We start from the raw sequence: 21,086 nt of genomic DNA on the forward strand, positions 1-21,086 counted from the left end.
ACAATTACGCACGCACCAATACCAAATATGTTTATTTTTATTATGTTTACATATTTTTTTATATGGAAATGGGAAAAGGGGGTGATATGAACTTAATATGGAAGGGGTTAATGGGTGTTTTTTTAAAACTTTTATTAAAAATGTATTGTTTTATACACTTCATTAGGAGGAATCATTAGATTCCTCATACAGATCAATACAGTTCTATTGAACTCCACTGATCTGTGTTTATTTGGTTGAGGCCACTTAACCCTTTAACCCCTTAAGGACGCAGGACGTAAATGTACGTCCTGGTGAGGTGGTACTTAACGCACCAGGACGTACATTTACGTCCTAAGCATAACCGCGGGCATCGGAGCGATGCCCGTGTCATGCGCGGCTGATCCCGGCTGCTAATCGCAGCCAGGGACCCGCCGGCAATGGCCGACGCCCGCGATCTCGCCATTAACCCCTCAGGTGCCGGGATCAATACAGATCCCGGCATCTGCGGCAGTTCGCGATTAAAATGAACGATCGGATCGCCCGCAGCGCTGCTGCGGGGATCCGATCATTCATAACGCCGCACGGAGGTCCCCTCACCTTCCTCCGTGCGGCTCCCGGCGTCTCCTGCTCTGGTCTGTGATCGAGCAGACCAGAGCAGGAGATGACCGATAATACTGATCTGTTCTATGTCCTATACATAGAACAGATCAGTATTAGCAATCATGGTATTGCTATGAATAGTCCCCTATGGGGACTATTCAAGTGTAAAAAAAAATGTAAAAAAATGTAAAAGTAAAAGTAAAAAAAAAGTGAAAAATCCCCTCCCCCAATAAAAAAGTAAAACGTCCGTTTTTTCCTATTTTACCCCCAAAAAGCGTAAAAAACATTTTTTATAGACATATTTGGTATCGCCGCATGCGTAAATGTCCGAACTATTAAAATAAAATGTTAATGATCCTGTACGGTGAACGGCGTGAACGAAAAAAAAATTAAAAAGTCCAAAATTCCTACTTTTTTAATACATTTTATTAAAAAAAAATTATAAAAAATGTATTAAAAGTTTTTTTTATGCAAATGTGGTATCAAAAAAAAAGTACAGATCATGGCGCAAAAAATGAGCCCCCATACCGCCGCTTATACGGAAAAATAAAAAAGTTAGAGGTCATCAAAATAAAGGGATTATAAACGTACTAATTTGGTTAAAAAGTTTGTGATTTTTTTTAAGCGCAACAATAATATAAAAGTATATAATAATGGGTATCATTTTAATGGTATTGACCCTCAGAATAAAGAACACACGTCATTTTTACCAGAAATTGTACGGCGTGAAAACAAAACCTTCCAAAATTAGCAAAATTGCGTTTTTCGTTTTAATTTCCCCACAAAAATAGTGTTTTTTGGTTGCGCCATACATTTTATGATATAATGAGTGATGTCATTACAAAGGACAACTGGTCGCGCAAAAAACAAGCCCTCATACTAGTCTGTGGATGAAAATATAAAAGAGTTATGATTTTTAGAAGGCGAGGAGGAAAAAATGAAAACGTAAAAATTAAATTGTCTGAGTCCTTAAGGCCAAAATGGGCTGAGTCCTTAAGGGGTTAAGGACCCGGGGTTTTTCCTTTTTTGCATTTTCAGTTTTTCCTCATAACTCTTTCAATTTTGCACCTAAAAATCCATATTATGGCTTATTTTTTGTGCCACCAATTCTACTTTGTAATGACATCAGTCATTTTACCCAAAAATTGACGGCGAAATGGAAAAAAAATCATTGTGCGACAAAATTGAAGAAAAAACGCCAATTTGTAAATTTTGGGGGTTTCCGTTTCTACGCAGTACATTTTTCAGTAAAAATAACACCTTATCATTATTCTGTAGGTCCATACAATTAAAATGATACCCTACTTATATAGGTTTGATTTTGTCGTACTTCTGGAAAAAAATCACAACTACATGCAGGAAAATGTATACGTTTAAAATTATCATCTTCTGACCCCTATAACTTTTTTATTTTACCGCGTATGGTAAGATGGGAGTAGTTGCAGTTTAGCAGTGTTGAGGGACGGCTTCAGCATCACCCGGCTGTCTCGGTAGAATACTTTCCTACGTGTCCTTTTTGATGGTGTATTTTTAAAGGGGTTAAGGCAGGCTCAATCAAATACTGATCCACGGGGCAGCCATGAATGCATGAAGAGGTAAGCCCTCCGGCTACCTCCACAGTGGATCGCCCCCCCCGCGATTGCACTGGGGGTGGGGGGTTTGTGGTTGATCCACCCCACTAGACTACCAGGGATGGTTAACAGGTCACCTTAACCCTTTAGATCTAACAGCCGGCCGCGACGATCATCGCATGCCTGGCTATTAGCGGAGGCCCCCGGCTGATTTCAGTCGGGGGCCGTCAGGTATGGAGCAGGCTCAAGTCAGGAGTGCCGTTGTGAGGTGCAGACTTTCGTCCCATGCAAGTCTGCGCCCACACCGGCCTCACACCGGCATAATAAAAATAAAGGTAAAGTTGGTCCAGTCCTGCTTGTCTGAAACAGGGCTAAATCTATGAAACATTCACCGGGCATCAGGCGATAGGATTTCCACATCCCTGGGTATAAGTCTGAGGGTCTGAGGTATCACATTCCAGAGAACTGGTGCAACATGAGCAAAGTCTTAGAGATGGGAGTGAGAGGTTCGGTTTATAGAAGATGTTAGTTTACATCATTAGAACGGAGAGTATGTGTAGGATGGTAAGCAGAGATGAGGGAGGAGAAGTAGAAAGGTGTAGCACTGTGGCTGAGAGTGAGATTTTGTACCGTATACTGAACTGAATAGGTGAGCAGTGTAGTGGCTGACACAAGGAGGAGGCATCAGTGTAATGACTGGAGAGAAAGAGGAGTCTGGCTGCGGCATTAAGGATGGACGGGAAAGGGAAGACTTTAGAGAAGGGAAGGCCAGTAAGTAAAGAGTTACAATAGTCAAGGCGAGAATGAATCAAAGCAACAATGATAGTTTTAGCTGTTTTTAATAGTAAGAAACAAGAGGATTTTGGAGATGTTTTGAGGTGCAGGTGACAAGAATGTGAAGGTGACGAAATGTAGGGAGCGAAAGACAGATTTGAATCTAACTCCAAGACAACGGGTATGCTACCCAAGAGGTATAGTAGTACCACACACTGAGATGGAAATGTCATGTTTAGATGGATTAGTCGATGGAGAAAATACAAGAAGTTCAGTTTTAGAAAGATTTTGTTTCAGATATGGAAGAATTGATGTTTGAGACAGTGACTGGTATTTTGTAGTAGTGCAGGATTGATTTCACAGAAACAGGTATATAGCGTAAAGGGCAGAGAAAAAGGTTTTCAACATGACTTTACAGTGCAGATAGTCCGCTGAAGTCTTAGTTTTCCTCCACAGACGTCCAGCACACCTAGAGCACCACCGAAGAAAGCAAGCCAGGATTGCTGCTGTCTGTGTGGGAAGCTTCAGCTTTACCCAGGGTAGTCTTAAGGGTGTCATGGTAATGTTCAGCTGATAGATTGGGACAGGGGAGAAAAGAGATTGGGGACAATAAAGACTGTAAATTGTCTATAAGTTGATTGGTGTTGCACATAGGTTTCTGTACGTTTAAAAGGTTGGAGTGTCTGAAAGAGGATAAGAGGTTTTGATAGAGAAGAAGAAAAGGTTATGGTGAGAGCTCATAAAGAGAGTTAATAAAGTTAGAGACACAGAAAAGTCTATCGAAGACCATGTCCACTGTATTCCTTGTGTAAGCAAGAGTCAGTAAGCTGTGAAAGGCTAAAGGCAGAGTAAAGAGGCAGATGAGGAGATTGGGATGTCAATGGGAATGTTAAAATCCCCCATGATGAGTGAGGATTTTTCGGAGGATTGGGAATTTAGCCAGGTAGCAAAATTATCAAGAAACGTTATAGGTGAGCCAGGTGGTTGACACTTTTTGGATGCTGGTCCACCCTGATCCCCTCTTAGTATCAAGGAGATTTTTTCCTTCTAGGGCAGATATGTCTTTATTTTCAAATGTCACTATATGGACTACTATACAGATATATATAGCTTAAATCCTTTGCATAGATTTCTGGATGTCTGTAGCCACTTGTAAAAGTAAGTGGCTGCCATACTAGTTTATATATTTATATTTCAACTGTGTACATCGTATTATTAATAACATAGTCTTAAATTCCCAAGTCCAAACTCTTACATACAACCCTAATTTAAGCACTTCAGATATTCACAACAGAGCAGAGCAAGTAAATAAACTTGTTGGCAATGCTATAATGTTCCACTCTGTCTCTGAGAATGGAACTTTCCACTTTTTAAATTAGTATTAGCTGTTTATTGGATTTAGCTGTCAGGTTGTTGCTTCTCTTTGACTTCCTGGCAAGTATCCTTGTGATTTTCTTACCACTCTGACACGTTCTCAAGTAAATAGTTAAGAGGGCTTTTTGAAACTTTAACACTGATGGCCTACCCATAGCAGTCTAGCTTCAGTCACCCCTAAAAATCAGCTGATTGTTAAGTGCTTCTACCTCTTCATTGCTCAACCCCTTAAGGACCAATACAAGTAAACCTGTATGCCACTGAAAGACCAGGCCTGTTTTTTCAAATCGGGGGATGTCTGACTTTATTAGAGAACTAGCTGAGTACCCGGCGTTGCCCGGTTTTTCCTTCCTAATCCTTGTTGGGGAGGAAAATCAACAAAGGAGGAAGCTTTTGACTTCATATCCCATCCTCATATATTCTTGTCAATTCCCGTCCTCATATCTCCACCTCATATCCCATCCTCATATCCCGACCTCATATCCCGTCCTGATATCTCGACCTCATATCCCTCCCTCATTTCCCATCATATCTCTACCTCATATCCTGACCTCCTATCGTGTCCTCATATCCCGACCTCCTATCCTGTCCACATATCCCATCATCATCTCCTGTCCTCATATCACATCCTCATATCTCGACCTCATATTCCATCCTCATATCTCGACCTCATATCCCATCCTCATATCCCGACCTCCTATCTCGACCTCATATCCAATCCTCATATCCTGACCTTCTATCCTGTCCTCCTATCTCTACCTCATATCCCGACCTCTTAGCCCGACCCCATATCCCGTACCCATATCCAGACCTAATATCCCATCCCGTCTTTGTGAGATGGGGTGTGGCTTGCAGGCTGGACCAACACATTCACCAGGAGATGCAGAGGGGAGCTTGTGGAGCAAGTACTGGAAGTCCCACATACTTGCATGGGACTTAAAACAAAAACCCATCTTTTATATAAGGGTGTAGGTAAAGGTAAATTTAACTATCATATATTTTTATTTGACATACAAGTAATATGTGTACCAGGTATTATTGAAATATCTCCAGCCGTACGGAAGTTATGTGGGAACATAATGCATGGGACTTTAACCCCTTAAAGGGGTACTCCGCCCCTAGACATCTTATCCCCTATCCAAAGGATAGGACATAAGATGTCAGATCACCGGGGTCCCGCTGCTGGGGTCCTCTGTGTGTAATGACGGGCGATACAGGGGATGGAGCAGCGTGATGTCATGGCTCCGCCCCTCATGACATCACGGCCCACCCCCTTAATGCAAGTCTATGGCAGGGGGCGTGAAGACCACCACACCCCCTCCTGTGGACTTGTATTGATGGGGCGGGCCATGATGGTACAAGGGGCGGAGCCATGATGTAACGATGCTCCTGCCCCCGTATTGCCTGTCATTACGCGCAGAGCGAACTCACTCTGTGCCGTAATGATAGCACGGTGCCGCAGCAGCAATCCTGTGGGTCCCCAGCAGCGGGACCCCGGCGATCTGACATCAAAGGGGATAAGATGTCTAGGGGCGAAGTACCCATTTAAGGACTCAGCGTTTTTGCATTTTTGCACTTTCGTTTTTTTCCTCCTTACCTTTAAAAAATCATAACCCTTTCAATTTTGCACCTAAAAATCCATATGATGGCTCATTGTTTGTGCCACCAATTCTACTTTGTAATGACATCAGTCATTTTACCCAAAAATCTACGGCGAAAAAAAAAATAAAAATCATTGCGCGACAAAATTGAAGAAAAAACACAATTTTTGAAATTTTGTGGGCTTCCGTTTCTACGCAGTAAATTTTTCAGTAAAAATAACATATAGTAATATCATATGATTAAAATGATACCCTACTTATATAGGTTTGATTTTGTCGTACTTCTGGAAAAAAATTGCTACATGCAGGAAAATTTATACTTTTAAAATTGTCATCTTCTGACCCCTATAACTTTTTTATTTTATCGCTTATGGTAAGATGGGAGTAGTTGTAGTTTAGCAGTGTTGAGGGACGGCTTCTGCATCCCCGGCTGTCTCGGTAGAATACTTTCCTACGTGTCCTTTTTGATGGTGTATTTTTGCGCTAAAACAAATGTATTTGCGCAAGAAAATTTGTCTAAACAAAAAAGAAACACATATACAAAAATTAGTATCCACTGTAGAATAGACTACTTGCTTTTTGCAAAAAAAGACACAATGAATGTCGCTGCGCACATTTTTGCGCAAAATTATACACAAGAAAAAGGGGAAAAAAATCAATGATAAATCTCCCTCATTGAGTTTTGTATAGATAGATAACTCTGGTAACATTTTGCCAATCCCGATAATTCTGACATAGTTTTTTTGTCACAAGTCGTCCTTCATGTCCATAGTAAAAGTATATGCCAATATCATTTGTAGTTTTTTTTTTCCAATGCAAAAAATCATGACATTTTTTTAAAAATAATGATTTTTCTGCTATTTTAACACTAATAGGTTGCATATATTTATAATTTCTGACCAAATAGTTTATGAAACTTAAACTTTCAGATGTCTACTTTATTTTGAAAGCATTCCTTTTTTTTATTTATTACGGTAACATGTTAAATGAATTAGAAGCCTAACAATTGAACTCGAAATTTTGCGATTTTTTAAAAGTACATCTTTTTTTTTAAAGTGCTATGCAAGGTTTGAAGGTGGTAGAACATAGGACCCCCCAAATGACCCCATTTTAACCCCTTAAGGACCGGAGGTTTTTCCATTTTTGCATTTTCGTTTTTTGCTCCTTGCCTTTAAAAAATCATAACTCTTTCAAATTTACACCTAAAAATCCATATGATGGCTTATTTTTTGCGCCACCAATTCTACTTTGTAATGACGTCAGTCATTTTGCCCAAAAATCTATGGTGAAGCTGGAAAAAAAATCATTGTGCGACAAAATTGAAAAAAAAACGCTGTTTTGTAACTTTTGGGGGCTTCCGTTTCTACGTAGTACATTTTTCGGTAAAAATGACACTTGATATGTATTCTGTAGGTCCATACGATTAAAATGATACCCTACTTATATAGGTTTGATTTTGTCGAACTTCTGGAAAAAATCATAACTACATGCAGGAAAATTAATACGTTTAAAATTGTCATCTTCTGACCCCTATAACTTTTTTATTTTTCCGTGTATGGGGCGGTATGAGGGCTCATTTTTTGCGCCGTGATCTGAAGTTTTTAACGGTACCATTTTTGCATTGATAGGACTTATTGATCACTTTTTATTCATTTTTAAATGATATAAAAAGTGACCAAAAATGCACTATTTTGGACTTTGGAATTTTTTTGCGCGCACGCCATTGACCGAGCGGTTTAATTAATGATATATTTTTATAATTCGGACATTTCCGCACGCGGTGATACCACATATGTTTATTTTTATTTACACTGTTTTTTTTTTTTTATTGGAAAAGGGGGGTGATTCAAACTTTTAATAGGGGAGGAGTTAAATGATCTTTATTCACTTTTTTTTTTCACTTTTTTTTTTTGCAGTGTTATAGGTCCCATAGGGACCTATTACACTGCACACACTGATCTTCTATGTTGATCACTGGTTTCTCATAAGAAACCAGTGATCAACGATTCTGCCGGATGACTGCTCATGCCTGGATCTCAGGCACTGAGCAGTCATTCGGCGATCGGACAGCGAGGAGGCAGGAAGGGGCCCTCCCGCTGTCCTGTCAGCTGTTCGGGATGCCGCGATTAGCCGCGGCTATCCCGAACAGCCCGACTGAGCTAGCCGGGAACTTTCACTTTCACTTTTAGCCGCGCGGCTCAGCTTTGAGCGTGCGGCTAAAGGGTCAATAGCGCGCGGCGCCGCGATCGGCGCTGCGCGCTATTAGAGGCGGGTCCCGGCTTCACTATGACGCCGGGCCCGCCATGATATGACGCGGGGTTACTGTGTAACCCCACGTTATATCAGAAGAGCAGGACCAAGGACGTACCGGTACGTCCTTGGTCCTTAAGGGGTTAAAAACTAGACCCCTCAAATGTATTCGCTAGGGGGTACAGTGAGTATTTTAACACCATAGTTTTTTGGCAGGAATTATTACAAAGTCAGTGTTAAAAATTTAAAATTTGCTTTTTTTCACAAATGCACCATTTGTGGGACATATTTTTTGTACATCGCTTCTGATATTGGAAGAAATGCACCCTATATTTTATTGAGCTTAGGCCATATTTTGTTCATTGGCCACGTGGTAGGACCCAGAAGGAGAGGAGTGCCATTTGGCTTTCAGGGCATAATTTTAGGCCAAATAGATTATAGGCTGCACTTCATGCTTGCAAAGGATTTTAGCTGCCAGAACCATACAGAACCCCCACAAGTGACCCCATTTTGGAAATGACACCCCCTAAAGTATTCACCTAGACCAAAAGTGAGTACTTTGAGTCCTTTTCGTGTGGCTGGAATGGTTACAAAATCAGTGGAAAAATTTACATTTTCTTTTTATCTTCACAAATGCATCATTTGTGGGACATATTTTTTGTACATTGCATTTGAAAAGTAGAAAATGCACCCCATATTTTATTACGCTGTTTGTCCCGTGTTCGGTAATACCCCCGCTTAGACCATATTTGGCTGCATGGCCACATGGTGGGACCCAAAAGGAGAGGAGCACCATTTGGATGTCGTATATCTGGATTTTCCCAAAACATTTGATACGGTTCCACATAAAAGATTGGTGCATAAAATGAGAGGGATTGGTCTGGGGAAAATGTGTGTAAGTGGGTAAGTAACTGGCTCAGTGATAGTGATAGAGGGTGGTTATAAATGGTACTTATTCTGATTGGGTGACTGTTACTAGTGGGGTACCACAGGGGTCAGTCTTAGCTCCTGTCCTATTTAACCTCTTTAGGACGCAGGGCGTATGGATACGCCCTGCATTCCGAGTGCTTAAGGACACAGGGCGTATCCATACGCCCGTGGGAATTCCGGTCCCCACCGCTAGCCGGTTGGGGACCGGAGCCGGATGCCTGCTGAAATCGTTCAGCAGGCATCGCAGTATATCGCCCAGGGGGGTCATTATGTCCAGCAACAATTCAGCCCAGCGATCTGCGGCCGATTCCGGGTCAATCGGGTCTCCAGTGACCCGGAATTACTAGCTGATCGGGGCCGTCAAAGACAGCCATAGCCAGCAGGGATGAGGTGGCACTGGTACCACCTCACGATCGCCCTGATTCATCGGCCGTCGGCATCCCTGTTGGGATCGGGGCCCCAGGAGCGGCGGCGAGGGAGTGACCTGCAGCGGCGGCGTGGATCAGCAGTTGGTGCTGAGTGACAGCCTCCTGCTGTTGCTTAGCAACAGTTCCCAGCATGCAAAAAGGGCATGCTGGGAGCTGTAGTTATGCAACAGCAGGAGGCAGACCACCACAACTCCCAGCATTCCCTTATGGGCATGCTGGGACTTATAGTTTTGCAACAGCTGGAGGCACATTTTTTCTATGGAAAAGTGTACCTTCAGTGACTGCTGAGAGTTGTAGTTTTGCAACAGCTGAAGGCACACTGGTTGTGAAATTCAAGAGTTTTTTTTTTTACCTAACTCAGTGTTTCACGACCGGTGTGCCTACAACTATTGCAAACTACAACTCCCAGCATGCACCGTACATGCTGGAAGTTGTAATTTTGCAACAGCTGGAGGCACACTGGTTGTGAAACACTGAATTAGGTCACAAACTCAGTGATACATAACCAGTGTGCCTACAGCTGTTGCAAAACTAAAACTCTCAGCATGTACAGTCTGTCAGCACATGCTGGGAGTTGTAGTTTTGCAACAGCTGGATGTTCCCCCCTCCCCAATGTGAACGTACAGGGTACACTCACATGGGCGGAGATTTACAGTAAGTATCTGGCTGCAACTTTGAGCTGCGGCAAATTTTCTGCCGCAGCTCAAACTGCCAGCGAAAAACTACTGTGAACCCCCGCCCGTGCGACTGTACCCTAAAAACACTACACTACATTACACTAACACAAAATAAAATAAAAAGTAAAAAAACACTACATATACACATACCCCTACACAGCCCCCCTCCCCTCCCCAATAAAAATGAAAAACATCTGGTATGCCAGTTTCCAAAACGGAGCCTCCAGCTGTTGCAAAACAACTACTCCCAGTATTACCAGACAGCCACTGACTGTCCAGGCATGCTGGGAGTTTTACAACAGCTGGAGGCACTCTGTTTGGGAATCACTGGCGTAGAATACCCCTATGCAAGTCCCTAATTTAGGCCTCAAATGCACAAGGCGCTCTCACTTTGGAGCCCTGTCGTATTTCAAGGCAACAGTTTAGGGCCACATATGGGGTATCGCCGTACTCGGGAGAAATTGGGCTTCAAATTTTGGGGGGTATTTTCTGCTTTTACCCTTTTTAAAAATGTAAAATTTTTGGGAAAACAAGCATTTTACATATGCAAAAGTTGTGAAACACCTGTGGGGTATAAAGGTTCACTTAACCCCTTGTTACGTTCCCCGAGGGGTCCAGTTTCCAAAGTAGTATGCCATGTGGGTTTTTTTTTTTGCTGTCCTGGCACCATAGGGGCTTCCTAAATGCGGCATGCCCCCAGAGCAAAATTTGCTTCCAAAAAGCCAAATGTGACTCCTTCTCTTCTGAGACCTGTAGTGCGCCAGCAGAGCACTTTTCACCCCCATATGGGGTGTTTTCTGAATCGGGAGAAATTGGGCTTCAAATTTTGGGGGGTAATTTCTGCTATTACCCTTTTTAAAAATGTAAAGTTTTTGGGAAAACAAGCATTTTAGGTAAAATTATTAGTATTTTTTTTTTTTACATTTGCAAAAGTCATGAAACATCTGTGGGGTATTAAGGCTCACTTTATCCCATTTTACATTCCCTGAGGGGTCTAGTTTCCAAAATGGTATGCCATGTGTTTTTTTTTTTTTTTTTGCTGTTTTGACACCCTAGGGGCTTCCTAAAGGTTACATGCCCCCCAAAAACCATTTCAGAAAAATGTTCTCTCCAAAATCCCCTTGTCGCTCCTTCCCTTCTGAGCCCTCTACTGCGCCCGCCGAACAATTTACATAGACATATGAGGTATGTATGAGGTAGGTATGTTCTTGAGAGAAATTGGGCTACAAATACAAGTGAAAATTTTCTCCTTTTACCACTTGCAAAAATTCAAAAATTGGGTCTATAAGAACATGCGAGTGTAAAAAAATGAAGATTTTGAATTTTCTCCTTCACTTTGCTGCTATTCCTGTGAAGCACCTAAAGGGTTAAAACACTGACTGAATGTCATTTTGAATACTTTGGGGGTGTAGTTTTTTAAAATGGGGTCATTTATGGGGTATTTCTAATATGAAGACCCTTCAAATCCACTTCAAACCTGAACTGGTCCCTGAAAAATATCGAGTTTGAAAATTTTGTGAAAAATTGGAAAATTGCTGCTGAACTTTGAAGCCCTCTGGTGTCTTCCAAAAGTAAAAACTCATCAATTTTATGATGCAAACATAAAGTAGACATATTGCATATGTGAACAAAAAAAAAATATTTTGAATATCCATTTTCCTTACAAGCAGAGTCCTTTCAAAGTTAAAAAAATACAAAATTTTCATTTTTTTCATTAAATTTGGGGATTTTTCACCAAGAAAGGATGCAAGTTACCATAAAATGTTACCACTATGTTAAAGTAGAATATGTCACGAAAAAACAATCTCGGAATCAGAATGATAAGTAAAAGTATTCCAGAGTTATTAATGTTTAAAGTGACAGTGGTCAGAATTGCAAAAAACGTCCGAGTCCTTAAGGTGAAAAAGGGCTAAGTCCTTAAGGGGTTGATATACAGGGTGGGCCATTTATATGGATACACCTTAATAAAATGGGAATAGTTGGTGATATTAACTTCCTGTTTGTGGCACATTAGTATATGTGAGGGGGGAAACTTTTCAAGATGGGTGGTGACCATGGCGGCCATTTTGAAGTCGGCCATTTTGAATCCAACTTTTGTTTTTTCAATAAGAAGAGGGTCATGTGACACATCAAACTTATTGGGAATTTCACAAGAAAAACAATGATGTGCTTGATTTTACCATAACTTTATTCGTTCATGAGTTATTTACAAGTTTCTGACAACTTATAAAATGTGTCCAATGTGCTGCTCATTGTGTTGGATTGTCAATGCAACCCTCTTCTCCCACTCTTCACACACTGATAGAAACACCACAGGAGAAATGCTAGCACAGGCTTTTTAAGTATCCCTAGTTTCAGGTGCTGCACATCTCGTATCTTCACAGCATAGACAATTGCCCCCAAAGATAAAAGTCTAAGGGGGTCAGATCGGGAGACCTTGGGGGCCATTCAACTGGCCCACGACGACCAATCCCCTTTCCAGGAAACTGTTCATCTAGGAATGCTCGGACCTGACACCCATAATGTGGTGGTGCACCATCTTGCTGGAAAAACTCAGGGAACGTGCCAGCTTCAGTGCATAAAGAGGGAAACACATCATCATGTAGGCCACTGGATATGCCAAATTGCTACATGATGATGTGTTTCCCTCTTTTTGCACTCAAGCTGGCACGTTCCCTGAGTTTTTCCAGAAAGATGGTGCACCACCACATTATGGATGTCCGGTCCGAGCATTCCTAGATGAACAGTTTCCTGGAAAGTGGATTGGTCGTTATAGGCCAGTTGAATGGCCCCAAGGTCTCCCGATCTGACCCCCTAAGACTTTTATCTTTGGGGTCATCTGAAGGCAATTGTCTATGCTGTGAAGATACGAGATGTGCAGTACCTGAAACTACGGATACTGGAAGCCTGTGCTAGCATTTCTCCTGCAGTGTTGCTATCAGTGTGTGAAGAGTGGGAGAAGAGGGTTGCATTGACAATCCAACACAATGGGCAGCACATTGAACACATTTTATAAGTGGTCAGAAACTTGTAAATAACTCATGAAAGAATAAAGTTACGTTAAAACCAAGCACATCATTGTTTTTCTTGTGAAATTCCCAATAAGTTTGATGTGTCACATGACCCTCTTCCTATTGAAAAAACAAAAGTTGGATTCAAAATGGCCGCCATGGTCACCACTTATCTTGAAAAGTTTCCCCCCTCACATATACCAATGTGCCACAAACAGGAAGTTAATATCACCAACCATTCCCATTTTATTAAGGCGTATCCATATAAATGGCCCACCCTGTATTTATTAATTACCTTGTAGAGGGGTTGAATAGTAAAGTTGCAATCTTTGCAGATTATAGTGTTTACTTCTTTACAGAGTTTAGTATAGAGGACAGTGAACTGTTAGAAATGGATCTGGATGGTTTGGAGGTTTGGGCTGAGAAGTGGCAGATGAGGTTCAGCACTGATAAATGTAAGGTAATGCACATGGGGAGGAAAAATCCAGCCTGGGATTATGTATTAAATGGGAGAACACTTGGGATGACTGACATGGAAAAGGACTTGGGAGTCTTAGTTAACAGTAAATTTAGCTGTAGTGACCAGTGTCAGGCAGCTGCTGCCAAGGCTAAAAAAATCATGGGGTGCATAGATGCCCATGACAAGGAAATAATTCTACCGCTGTACAAATCACTAGTCAGACCACACATAGAATACTGTGTACAGTACTGGGCACTAGTGTACAAGAAAGATATAGTGGAGCTGGAGAGGGTTCAAAGACGGGCAACCAGGGTAATACGGGGAATAGGAGGACTACAGTACCCAGAAAGATTATCAGAATTAGGGTTATTTAGTTTAGAAAAAAGAAGGCTTAGGGGAGACCTAATAACTATGTATAAATATATCAGGGGACAATACAGAGATCTCTCCCATGATCTATTTATACCCAGGACTGTATCTATAACAAGGAGGCATCCTCTACGTTTAGAGGAAAGAAGGTTTCTACACCAGCACAGATGGGGGTTCTTTAATGTAAGAGCAGTGAGACTGTGGAATTCTCTGCCTGAGGAGGTGGTCATGATTAACTCGATAAAAGAATTTAAAAGGGGTCTGGATGCATTTTTGGAGAATAATAGCATTACAGGTTATGGATTGTAGATCTATAGGGACAGAAGGTTGATCCAGGGATTTATTCTAACTGCCATATTTGGAGTCGGGAAGGAATTTTTACCTCTTGTATGAGGGCTTTTTGCCTTCCTCTGGATCAACTCAGTATGGACTCATTAGGGATATAGGTTGAACTTGATGGTCTTTTTTCAACCTTATGAACTATGTTACTGTGAGAGAGGCCTGTAATTTTCATCATAGGTACACCTCAACTATGAGAGACATAATGAGAAAAAAAATCCAAAAAATCACATTGTCTGATGTTCAAAGAATTTATTTGCAAATTATGATGGAAAATAAGTATTTGGTTACCTACAAACAAGCAAGATGTCTGGCTCTCACAGACCTGTATTTTCTTCTTTAAGAGTCTCCTCTGTCCTCCACTCGGTACCTGTATTAATGGCACCTGTTTGAACTTATCAGTATAAAAGACACTTGTCCACAACCTCAAACAGTCACACTACAAACTCCACAGCAACAGTGTGTGAAAACCTTGTGAAGACTTACAGAAAAAGTTTGACCTCTGTCATTGCCAACAAAGGGTATATAACAAAGTATTGAGATGAACTTTTGCTATTGACAAAATACTTATTTTCCACCATAATTTGCAAATAAATTCTTTAAAAATCAGAAATGTAATTTTATGGATTTCTTTCTCTCATTATGTCTCATAGTTGAGGTATACCTATGATGAACATTACAGGCCTTTCTCATCTTTTTAAGTGGGAGAACATGCACAATTGGTGGCTGAGTAAATACTTCTTTGCGCAACTGTAAAAAGATCAAGCTGCATTAGGTCAGGCGCCCTGATACTGGAAGCTACAAGGGAGCGAGAAAGGTTTTATTAAGCAGTATGGGCACATAAGTGAAATAAAAAATAAAAAATACTGGACAAACCCTTTAAGTCTATCCGCAGGGGTCTTGTATTGTGTAATTTACCATTTTGTATATCCTTTGGGCTTAGCACTATTGTATTTTCAATTTTCTTCTGGTTAAATGTGTAATAGAAAAATAAAAGAAAGTTAAACTTAGCAATTAATGATAAAAAGAAAGCAAGAGTAACTCCCTGAGTGTCCTCAAATCTTAGATTCTGGAAAAAACATGAAAATGATATTCATATTACCTGCCACTAAGACCGTCTTTTTCATATCTATGTTTTTTATCTAGAGTAGAACCTTCAGAAACTGCCCAGGCTTCCTGTGGGGACCATGGTAAGGAGTATTCTCTGTCTTCTTCAAGGACAGTTTTCTGTAGAAATGTTGAACAAAAAATGTAAATAATTTCCAACATATACACTAGGAGTGAGGCATCTAACACAATGCACTAGGAGTGGAATTAGGTCTGTGATCATGCATATTGATAGAGGAGGCAAATTCTTGACAGAAAAGACAGAGTCAGTTTATGTTTCCCTATGTTACTGAGAGTGTTTATCCTGTAAAAGGTAGAACACACACACAAAAAAAAAAAAAATAAATAAAAGAAAACAAAACACACACACACACACACACACACACACACACACACACACTAATAATAAATAATAATGATGAAACACCCTCAAATGTCTTGTGTAACCTTATGGAACAGATAAATGAAGATAAACCACAACTACACATAATCTAAATAAAAATGGCTGGAAATAAAATGTTATACTATTAATATGATGAAAGAAAATGTGAAAAGTAGACAATTTTAGTTTTCCTTTTTTTCAGCAATAACATACACAGAAAATAAATATAAATCAATAGCTTTGTGAAAATAGCATAACTATAAAGCTCTTTATTTTACAGGAAAAAATGCTAAATCTATTTTAAAAGATAAAAATAAAATAAATAGTTGGGAAATCACATGTGCTTAAAGTTTAAAGGGGTTATCCAGCAATTCAAAGACCGCTCCCTGTCTGTCTCCGGTTGCCTGTATGGGGGGAAAAAAACAAGAGACCAGAGGGGGCGCCTCGTGTGATACCGTTTGGGTGGTATAGGAAAGGGGAAGGTGAGAGAGATGCGGTGCTTGCAGGCCCCTTAGGTAGTGGCTGCTCACCTTGGAGCAAGTATTAAACTTGCATATCAACCCACATATGGGGTTATAGGATAGCCAGAACTGCTGCTGAGCCTGAGGTTACAGGTGAGGTAGAACCTTCTCCTGGAGAAAGTGGATAATCGTGGAAGAGCAAAAAAAAAACTCCAATTGGCGCTGCTGGTTCCGTAGGAAGGTATAATAAACCAAATACAGAGTGGAGTGAAGTAAGAACTTGTGGATTTTATTGTATGAGGATAAAACCAACAAAAGCAATAAAAAAGCGATACAAGACAGGATTACGCGTTTCGGGGGAGCCACCCTTCTTCAGACACTGATCAGTAACAGTAACAAGTAAGGCTAGGTTCACATCACGATTTAACCATCCAATTATCGGACCATAAAATCTGACGAAATCGGATTGCAAAAAAAATCGTATACAACCGTATGAAAAAAATTCTTTGCTATCCAATTTAAAATCGTATCCAAAAATCGTACAGATGAAAATTCCATCCGATTTTCAATAAAAATCTCATCCTGTTTTTAAAACTAATATGTATGCCAATGGCAATAAAGTTTTATATATTTGAAGTGTATGAGTTTTGAAGTCTACTGCGCATCCGTACACAAAAATCGTGTGCGATTAACCTGCTAGAATCGCATGCAATTTACATAGACATCAATAATAAAAACACAATTTTACCTCCGATCTTAAATCGTGCAAAATCGGATGTGGATCAAAACTGATGGATTTGTTGTCTATCATTAATGAATGGAAGTTAATGGATACTATTTGCAGATTTGTACGATTTCCAAGTTAAAAATCATGAGAAGTAGTATGTTAAAATTGTAATGTGAATGCACCCTAACAGTAACAAGTAACAGAAAGTTTCCAGACCCTTTGACTTGAAATTTTTGCCTAAAATATAAAAAAAAAAATAAAATCTATTTTTCTCATTGTTGTGCACTCAATGCCCCATTATGAGAATGTTAAAATAGAATTTTCAGAAATAACTGCAACTTTATTAAAAATAAAAAAGTAAAATTTCACGTAAACATAAGTATTCAAGCCTTTGTTATGACACTTGGAATTTAGCTCTGGGGACCTCCCATTTCTCTTGATCATCTTTAAGATGTTTCTACACCTTGAGTGGAGTCACCTGTGGTAAATTCAGATGATTGGAGATGATTCGGAAATAAAACACCCCTATATAAGAGCTAACAATGCAGAACAGAGCAAAAATCAGGCCATGAGGTGGAAAGAACTGCTTGAAAAACTCAGATACAGTATTGTTTGGAGGAACAGATCTGAAAAAGGATACAAAAACATTTCCGCTGCACTGAAAGTTCCCAAGAGTACAGTGGCGTCCATAATTGGTGGAGATGGGCCTTGGTAAGAGAGGTGACCAAGAACCCAATGGTTTATAGTTCCTGTGTACAGAAGGTCAACAATCACTGCAGCACTCCATAATCTGGGCTTTAGGGCAAAGTGGCCAGAAAGAAGCCTCTTCTCAGTAAAAGACAAATGAAAGCCCACCCGTAGGTTGCAAAAATGCACCAAAAGGACTCTATGACTAAGAAAAACAAGATTCTTTGGTCTAATAACCCAAGAGTAAACTCTCTAGCCTCAATGTTAAGCATAATGTTTGGAGGAAACCAGATTGCTCATCACCTGTCCCATACCATCCCTACAGTGACGCATGGTGGTGGCAACATCATGCTGTGGGGGTATTTTTTTGTGGCTGGGACAGGAAGACTGGTCAGCATTGAGGGAAAGCTAAATGCAGCAAAGTGCATACATATTCTTAATAAATACTTGAGCCAGAGTGCTCTGGGCCTCAGATTTACCTTTGAACAAGACAATGTCCCTGCACATAGGCTTACGGACAACTCTGTGAATGTCCTAGAGTGACCCAGCCAGAGCCCTGACTTGAACCCAAATAAAAATCCCTGGAGAGACCTGAAAATTGCTTCCACCGGTGGTCCTCAACCAACCTGATTCAGAGGCTCTACAGGGAAGAATGGCAAATACAAAAAAAATTAAAAATAATCCTGGTGTGCAAACTATGTGACATCACACCCAACAAGGGTCTAAATACTTATGTCAATGCAATATTTTCCATACTTTGTTACTATTGAGTATCAATTGCAGAATGATGGGGGGGGGGGGGGGGGTATTTTATTTTAGCACAAGTCTTACAAATATTATACCAAAACGTGAAAAAGTAAAAGGGTCTGAGAAATTTCTGAAAGCAGAGTTTCTGTCCATATATGGGAATTGTCCATTGGGGAAGCCAGTTCCATTGCCCTTGAGGAAGCTTAGTAGGAGGAACAGAAGGTGGTTCCTGCAAATCTGGCCTGGAAAGCTCCAGTATTAGTGTCTATAAATGCAAAGGGACATCAATGGAGCTTCCTAAGAGAACCTGCAAAAGGAATGTCTATGGTAAATGCCATATGTTGGTATCCATCAACCCCTCCCCCCCGCTAGGATGGTATTCTCTCCATTTAATAGATATTTATGAAAGGATCCCAAGGTACTGAATAGTATAGTCGACTATGCTATTTTATTTTACATTTTTCACAGTACATAAAAGAGTTTTCAGGTCAGGGAGGCCTTTTTTGCATATCCCCCAGACAAGGTCATCAGAAGAAAGCAAGTGTAATAAAACAGTGCTTTTGACATTACTGCAATTGACAGTGGTAATTTCTATTGCCAATCTTTCGAGGTCTTGGTTCCATAATGAGCACCTAAACTCAGGGGAACATTTGTTGGATGGGTGAAAACACGGGTGCTGTTATTACTGTCTTGAGAAGTACCCCTTACCTAGAGTAAAACACACAAGCCTGGCAGTTGTTTTATATCAACATGTAGAAAAACTCAGTTTTAAAGGTAATAGATGCTATTTTACCCAAGAATTTAGACACATATAATAATCACATAAAATTAAATATCAAAATAAGCTAGAATGTTGTTGTAACCTTGAAGATACTCAGATGTTAATAGAAGATTGTTACATTGTTTGGAAGTGCTACATCATCTAGTCATTTCTTATCCATTGCCAGAAATGCAGCTGCCACATATCATAAACATGTTTTTTCTTAATTTTTTTTCTCTTTTTTTTAACACTAAGCTACTGTGAACAGTTTTGAAAAAGGTCCAAAATAAAGACAGAGAAATAAAATAAAAGAAAAATAGCAGCTGGGGAGAAAGAGAAAGTCAATGGCATCATAAAACACACGAATAAATCACTACATTAATAACTGCGGAATAGAAAGCTTTATAAGATGATGAAAGGCTAAGAAATCCCAATGACATGTTACCTTAGGTCGTTCTGGTTTACTGAAGATATGCAGTGCTCCAGAATGGGAAAGGGCAGAATCTACTGACCAGCCTTTTTCAAAAACATTCTTAAAGAAGAAACAAAATGAATATCAATTACATCACAACACTTACAGCAGAGCAATAACAATATGTTGTACAGTACAAAGACAATTGTTACAAAAAAAAAAGAGGTTGTTGAACATCGCAGCTGTTTCGGTGAAAAGCAACCACAGCATCTAAGCAGGTATCAGATAGGTGCCTATCATCGTCATAGCCTTTCTAAAGGCCCTTGTGGCTGCTATGATAGACCTTCTGTTTCACTCTGTCATAGAGTTTAACAAGAGACAGGCAGTTTGACAGTACGGATGGGTCTGACAAAGCGTGCAGACGCACGCGCAAACAGCTGTTACCCAACAAGTTGCTGACACGCGGTGTCCCTTAACCCCTTAAGGACGCAGGACGTAAATGTACGTCCTGATGAGGTTGTACTTAACGCACCAGGACGTACATTTACGTCCTAAGCATAACCGCGGGCATCGGAGCGATGCCCGTGTCATGCGCGGCTGATCCCGGCTGCTGATCGCAGCCAGGGACCCGCAGGCAATGGCCGACGCCCGCGATCTCGCGGGCGTCCGCCATTAACCCCTCAGGTGCCGGGATCAATACAGATCCCGGCATCTGCGGCAGTGCGCGATTTGAATGAATGATCGGATCGCCTGCAGCGCTGCTGCGGGGATCCGATCATTCAGAACGCCGCACGGAGGTCCCCTCTCCTTCCTCCGTCCGGCTCCCGGCGTCTCCTGCTCTGGTCTGAGATCGAGCAGACCAGAGCAGGAGATGACCGATAATACTGATCTGTTCTATGTCCTATACATAGAACAGATCAGTATTAGCAATCATGGTATTGCTATGAATAGTCCCCTATGGGGACTATTCAAGTGTAAAAAATAAAATGTAAAAAAATGTAAAAGTAAAAGTAAAAAAAAAGTGAAAAATACCCTCCCCCAATAAAAAAGTAAAACGTCCGTTTTTTCCTATTTTACCCCCAAAAAGCGTAAAAAACATTTTTTTATAGACATATTTGGTATCGCCGCGTGCGTAAATGTCCGAACTATTAAAATAAAATGTTAATGATCCCGTACGGTGAACGGCGTGAACGAAAAAAATTTTTAAAAGTCCAAAATTCCTACTTTTTTAATACATTTTATTAAAAAAAAAATTATAAAAAATGTATTAAAAGTTTTTTATATGCAAATGTGGTATCAAAAAAAAGTACAGATCATGGCGCAAAAAATGAGCCCCCATACCGCCGCTTATACGGAAAAATAAAAAAGTTATAGGTCATCAAAATAAAGGGATTATAAACGTACTAATTTGGTTAAAAAGTTTGTGATTTTTTTTAA

General features: G+C 40.4%; 1 protein-coding gene across 4 annotated transcripts in view; it reads right to left on the reverse strand.

Moving 5' to 3' along the window:
• LRRIQ1 (leucine rich repeats and IQ motif containing 1) overlaps window positions 1-21,086 on the reverse strand; it is a 213,004-nt gene that overhangs the window by 99,384 nt on the left and 92,534 nt on the right. For all 4 annotated transcript variants that reach the window (XR_008892716.1, XR_008892717.1, XM_056574413.1 and 1 more), the window contains 2 exons: window positions 19,683-19,769; window positions 15,469-15,593 (listed from right to left, as the gene is read on the reverse strand). Coding sequence is in view for 2 of the 4 variants with exons in the window: in XM_056574413.1 (XP_056430388.1) it covers window positions 15,469-15,593; window positions 19,683-19,769 (212 nt within the window). In the remaining 2 variants the exon portion in view is untranslated. The remainder of the gene's footprint in view (window positions 1-15,468; window positions 15,594-19,682; window positions 19,770-21,086) is intronic.

Source organism: Hyla sarda, chromosome 4 (assembly GCF_029499605.1).
Source record: "Hyla sarda isolate aHylSar1 chromosome 4, aHylSar1.hap1, whole genome shotgun sequence".
NCBI classification, from domain to species: domain Eukaryota; kingdom Metazoa; phylum Chordata; class Amphibia; order Anura; family Hylidae; genus Hyla; species Hyla sarda.